This window comes from Pyxicephalus adspersus, chromosome 2 (genome assembly GCF_032062135.1).
Source record: "Pyxicephalus adspersus chromosome 2, UCB_Pads_2.0, whole genome shotgun sequence".
Lineage (NCBI taxonomy): Eukaryota > Metazoa > Chordata > Amphibia > Anura > Pyxicephalidae > Pyxicephalus > Pyxicephalus adspersus.
Genome location: NC_092859.1, coordinates 85,900,708 through 85,907,497, shown reverse-complemented (window position 1 = coordinate 85,907,497; position 6,790 = coordinate 85,900,708). Strand labels below are relative to the sequence as shown.

The 6,790-nt window shown below is 32.0% G+C and overlaps 1 protein-coding gene across 1 annotated transcript; it reads left to right on the top strand.

Moving 5' to 3' along the window:
* The first annotated feature begins 646 nt into the window (after positions 1-646).
* On the top strand, positions 647-6,192 carry IFNG (interferon gamma). Its single transcript, XM_072398728.1, has 4 exons — positions 647-893; positions 3,512-3,583; positions 3,916-4,122; positions 5,895-6,192. Exons 1-4 carry the CDS (start codon positions 771-773, stop codon positions 6,033-6,035), a joined length of 543 nt encoding a protein of 180 aa, XP_072254829.1. The 5' UTR covers positions 647-770; the 3' UTR covers positions 6,036-6,192.
* Positions 6,193-6,790: the final 598 nt, after the last annotated feature.

Here is a 6,790-nt window from a genome sequence, read left to right as displayed (position 1 = left end):
GTCCAGCAACACTCATAAAAATGTGATTCAAACAAAACAATCTCTTCACGATTAAACCACATTTATCTTGTATCCATAGCCTAATTTACATGTTTTGCATTACAAAACTTGCACCATAGTGTTAAATGCAAAAAGGTTTTTGTTGATTGGGAGTTCTCATACATTTGCTCATTTGCAATGAATTGATAAATTGGAAAGAATTGGTCAATTGGCAAAGATAATAAAATTCTAAAAGAAAATCATTATATGTAATTTAGAAGCTTCATCATGTAAAATTAAACATTAATAAATAATAAAAAAAGGTTAAAACACAGGAATGTGTATGCATTTTTGCACATAAACTTTTGATTTTTTCATAATAAACTGTGTAATGCCCTTTTTTATATATAAAATGTCCACTTCTTAAATCTGCAGTAATACTTTCTAAGGATTTCTTGATTTCCCAAAGCCCTTCACATTTAAGGTGGGCCTGCTTGCTATGTCACTTAGAGGAAACTAGCACTTCAAAGCAGAAAACCCCACAAACCAAAGTACAACTAGAGAAAAAAAAGAAGCATCACATTGCCTATCTAACACCATCTGCTTTTTTTTTTTTTTTAAGCCTGTGAAAAATGACTAATGGTGACGTGATACAAAAAGTTAGGTGGGTATAAATACCTGCTGTAGTCTACATGAAAGATATTGTTTTTTCTGAAGCTTGGTTCACTGACTTGAACCTGATAAAAGGACACTAACTTAATTCTGCAATTGAAACCATATCCTGAGAAATAATGAAATATTTTAAGATGCTCCTCTTTTACAGTGCTTTTCTTTACTATATCGGACAAGTCATTGGATATAACATAGACCTCAAATCGGCCCATGATAACATTGAAAGGCTGAGAAGATACTTGGTAAGTATATATTGCACATGTACAACATTTGCACAAACTGTTGGCAATGCTAAGATCAGTCAGATTTTACAATTGTTATTAAACAAATATGTTCATCAGTTTTTGACATAAACTGCATTTTTTGTTTATCATAACATTTGTTAGTACAGTACCTATATATGTATGTATATATATTTTCTAAAAAGGGCTTCATTTTTCTGGCAGTGTCATTAGAAGTCAGTAAATTGCTGCAACAAATTAATATGACTGGCTTCAGAAATTATTATAGAAAGTATCTGAAAGGTGTTCAGGGGGAGTAACTTGCAGAAAAAACTGTGGATAACTGGGAACTGCAATGTCATTTTATGGTAGCAATAATGATTTTAGCTTCATGATCTCAGAACAATGCAACCCAGGTCTATTTCCATAGGAGTTTGTGCTTTATTATAGCACTAAAACTGCTCTTTTGACCACAGTATAAATATTGGGGCCATGTCATATGGGTGACTCTGCCACTAGACATACATATCCAGAGTGATGCTTACCAAAGATGGGGCAGTAATATTGTTGGCTTCCATAGTGAAGGGAGTGATTCTTAGGAAGTCTTAGTGGTCCAGACACTGATGACAAATCCTAGGGTTGGCCACACATTTTTTGGTTATAGATTTGAGAATCATGTCTGAACAGCTGTCACTTCCAGAAGCTGGATGAAGAAACTCTCCTGCATTGTATGGATGTTGATTTCGATTGGAAGTTTTGAATTTGAGTTTTTTACATACAGACGCATTTTGGATTTTATGTTTTTTTTTTTTGCATGATAAATTTATTAAACCTTTGCTTAGAAACATCCACATATTTACTAGCAGAATAATATTGGATTAACTGTATGTGCGTCACCAATGCGATATATATTACAGTGTTAGTATATTTATAGCCTAGCAATATTGTAATAATATTTAATATTGTAAGTGTATTTTGTGATCTGGAAACTTTGATGGAAACTGTGTATGTGGTCGAGCAAGCTGTTACCAGCTGCTGCTTACTGCAGGAGGAAATGACACTTACTGTGCAGCACAAAAGTGACACCACTGAATTTATAACCAAAAGCAGAAACTAATAAGGCAACTTGAAAGAATATTTTGTACAACCATTTGTTTCAGTGCATACACTCAAAAATAGTTGCTTTTTCTTTTTTACTAAAAAAGACCTGAAAAAAAGTAATAGAAAAGTGACTTGAGGTACCCATAATCCCAGAGCGATTATTTTGCTATCTGGCAGGTTTTGGAATGAAATAGGTAAGCAATGGTATGCATAAACCCTCTAGAGCCTCTGCCTTTCCAAACCTTTTTGTACTCCCGAAGAACCCTTATCATTAGTTTAGGTCCTCAGGGAAGTGTTTTTACCCATAGTTGTCATGCTACATACAACCAAAGTATATAAAAAAATAGAGACTATAAATATCACCTACCTACTGTTTACAACACAACTATTTTTAGTAATAATTTTAAAATAGAATGAATAATATAAAAACAAAGAAAGCACAGGCAGTGTGTTTTCCATACTTGTGGTTTCCCTAAAATTAGGTATCATCATAGATGTAAGCCCTGCAGACAGTGGAAAATTGTTGACTGTATACAGTGGAAAATTGCCCCCTTGTACTAGTAGTTAGTAAAGGTGGGATATTAATTTGTTACTGATTACTACAAAAGAACCTTGCTACTCTAGATGACTAACCTAGGGAGAATATTTACTCAACTATATTAGATTTTGCTGTTTTTTACTCACGTGTAGTTATAAAATTATTTAGAGACAGGTATACCCCCTCATCTTCCTAACACTTCCTTTCAATGCAAAAAAAGGTCTCTGATTTAAAACATTGCTAACGATTTGACTTGTTGGTTGTTGTGGGAAAGACAACAATAGACAGCAATGGAAATAAACAGGAAGCCAGTCAGCCCCGTCCAACAAGAAAGTTTAATGTATTGCTTTGTAAAGCAAACAAGTAAAATAATACCCACAACCTTCATGCTGTGGCAGAAAGGTGCCTAAGCAAGCAATGCAAGTAATGTTATGCTGAAATGCTGCTTACAGGTTTCAATTTAAATGTACTACATTATTATAAGTAAATTAATTGAAGGCTGCATCTGACAGATTTCTAAATGACTTATACAATTTTATTTATATCTTACTAAATAATAGTTGGTAAATTATCCATCCACCAAAATTTCAATTTTAGTTGTTTACAGAGGCTGCAGCGTAAAAACATGTATAGATTTCCTATATTTCTTGGGGCCCTTTAGAAGTACGCTTGAAATTGTGGTCTGCACACCTGCTTTTGCCAATACCAGTGATTTTCACACTTTTAGATGGATATTTGATTATTTCACATATGCAAAAAGAGAAGACTCAAAAACCTCAAGGACAGGTCGGAATTTCAAAAATACAGATTAGTAGAGTACAGTCCAGAGTCACAAACTATGACCAGTAGATCTCAATGCGAGAATTCCCAAAATATGTCAGAATTTATAGGGTAACCAAACCCATTAGACTTCTTTAAGCTACAATATATCTTGTGAGTTGACTGTTCACATGCTTAAATTTCCTTCTTTTTAAACGTTCTGCTTTTTTTCTTATGACAGAATGACAAGGATCAAAGTAACACTGATGATACAGATCAGAAATTTGCAAAACTACTGGACTCTTTCAAGGAGGTATGTTAAAAAAAATTTAATAAAACATTTATTTTAAATAGTTGGTTGAATGTCTGCTGAGTTACAGAGTGGAGAAAATGATTATCCATTGAGAAATTTCAATATTTTAATTAAGTATGCCAGTACTAAAATAATTCTTATAGCATTCATAATGTAGATGTATATTATATGGTTATTCATTGGAAACATAAATAAATAAATAATATATATATATATATATATATATAATCAAATTGATTTGGCTTAATTATTTTTACTGTTGTGGCAAAGTGGTATATACAACTTTTATTATAAGGAATCCATCTTAACAAAGGTTCTCTTTAACCTTTCAGGAAGGAGAAAAGAAACTGTTGTTTAGCCAGATTGTTCCTATGTACCTGAAGATGCTTAATTCTGTTGAAGTCGCAGAAGTGAAAGACAACAATAAAGTGAAAGACAGCATTACTAACTTATCGCAGATGCTGCATCATTCCAATGAAGACTTCCTAAAGCAAACTAGCGAAAAACTGAAATCACTTTTTGAATTGAAAGAAATGAAGGTATGAATATATTCTATTCTTGTTGTGTTTTATTCTGCATTTTATTTTAGAGTACAACCAAAAACACAGTCAAAAGTTGGTTTCTTCCATTATAAAGTCAGTTACATTTGTGCATATTTATATAGATAAACTTACACGGGAGAAGAGGGATCCATTGGGATTAAAAAGGACTGAAATCATTCTGGTACTGAGAATGGAAAACTATTTTATTACAAGTTTAGTTTTTCCACATAATCATATTACATGTAATGTAATTGCAGAATGTATGGTTTAGTCAGTGGATAAAGAAGGAAAGCTATATTTTATTATCCTACAGTAAAGGGCTCATCTATTTTTACAAAGAGGTTCCCACCATCTGGGATGATTGGAATGACAAGTGGCCAATATTGGGAATCTAAAATGATCTTTTTCCCATAAGTTGAAACCTAATTTTCAACAAGATCAAACATTCACATTACTACAAGCATAGTAAAGTGCACATACCAAACACAATTGTTGATTTTATAATAAATAAATATTATTGTATTATCATTATATTTTATAATAAATAATGATTATGCATGTAAAGCCTTCACAGAAAGTTATTTACAATTAAAATGTAATACATCCTTTTGGACAATAATGTTAGATGACAGAATAGTGTAAAATACATAATTACCAAGCCCAAGTATATATAAAATGTTCACCAACATGTATTAGTAATATTCCCAAAAAAGATATGCTTGTATGTATCACTTTGACACATGCACATTCTCTGCATACTGATCAAATTATTTAAATATGGTATGACACACTACAGCTGGCCATGGACATAAATGTGGGTCAGATCATCACTGATTTTTTTTACAGACTTCTGCAAAAACAAGCACATTTAGAATCAAGGGGTGTATGAGGGTCTGTTTAGAGGGATATAGACCAGCAAAGACTGACAGACTTTTTTAAAAGTAGAATTATAGTGAAGTCACTATAATTCTATATGTTGTAATAATGTATGACTACATACAGTAAATGCAATTTGTAGATTTTGACTGTTCTCAATTAGGATAGAAGTAGGATCTGGTAAGATAAAATTCTACTTGATTCCACATTTAGCATGCTTTGTATACCGTTAGACATAGTGAGATATGTCCCTGAGGTCACAAAGCCTGATTCTTTTTGAATTATACAACTTAGTTCTACTTAGTTCTACTGTTTAACTGCAACCTAAACAGTAAGATGACTAACACATGCTTAATCCAACATTTATTTTACTTTTTACTAAAAACCTAAAAGAAGATTTTGTCCGTTTATTAATAGAATTAATAGTAGAATTGGGCATTATGCGTGCAAATTTAAACACATAAGGTCTGAATGTTCCATTGTATACGGTGAATTTTTCACAGATTGGACAATCTCATTGCTTACTGTGGGCATGTTGCTAGCAGTGGACATGTAGACATGCAAAAAAAGTTGAATTTCCCTCAAAGATTAAATTCAAAATCAAATATTTGAGCTTCACCTAATCAAATATGTAATGTTTATTCCTAATAATCAGCACTCCACATAATACAATGTGAACATTTGCTTCAGAAGGCATCCCTATAGACAATAAATATACATTTTGAAGGTAATATAAAGTGATCATTAGGACTAATGAATACATTATTGTTGTTAATTAATGCTTTGATATACTCAAGGAAAACTACAAGATAAGCATATAAATATGTATTATGGTATAGCATATGTGTGTGTTTTATTAAGTTACTTAATATTATTCTGTTCTCTTTTCCTAGGTGACAGATGTTAAAGTCCAGCGATCAGCCATCAAAGAACTGTTACGAATTCTAAGAGATATTTTTGACCTTCAACATCAAAGAAAACCAGACCCCCAAAAATGCAAAAGGGAAAGCAGACGGAGGAGAAGAGGATGTTAGATATACTGAGTTTATTTCAGTCAATACTAATTTAAACACTGCTAGCTAACTAAATTTAAATTATTTATCATTTATTTTACTATTATATATTTATATTCATAACATATTATTTATATTTAAATTATCTGCTGCTAAAAGAATAAATAAAAGTTTACATTCTTTTCATAATTTGATGTCTTTTCTATTTGTTCAATTACTTTAAATCTTTAAACTTGAAAATACATGTTTCTTTCCAGAGTCACTAAACAGCAAAACTACCATTTTGATTGTAGGATTGATGATCTCATTCAGTACAATATTCTTTGAGCACACAAATCTCACAGTGATTAACAGAATTAAAGTATTCGTGTTAGGTTTTGTAAACATAATTGCAACTAGGGAACTATTGTCTTGTACTCGCAATATCCTAATCAGTCTACAGTTACAGGTACCCACAATACAAAGGTAGGAGGTCTGGGGTTAGAGTCCCCATCCTTCATGCAGAATGATTTAAAAAATCCATTTAATGACATAATAAATGTTTTTTGCTTACAGTGCATTGCGAAAGTATTCCCCTTATTGTTCGTTCTATTTAGTTGCATTACAGCCTGAGATTGAAAACTGATTTTTAGGGGAAAAGCACCATTTGATTTACACAGCACACCTACTACTTTGAATGTGACACAAACAATAATTAAACCAAAAATAGAAATAATGAATGTGCACAGGTATTCACCCCTCCCAGAGTCAAAACTTAGTAGAGGCACATTTTGCTG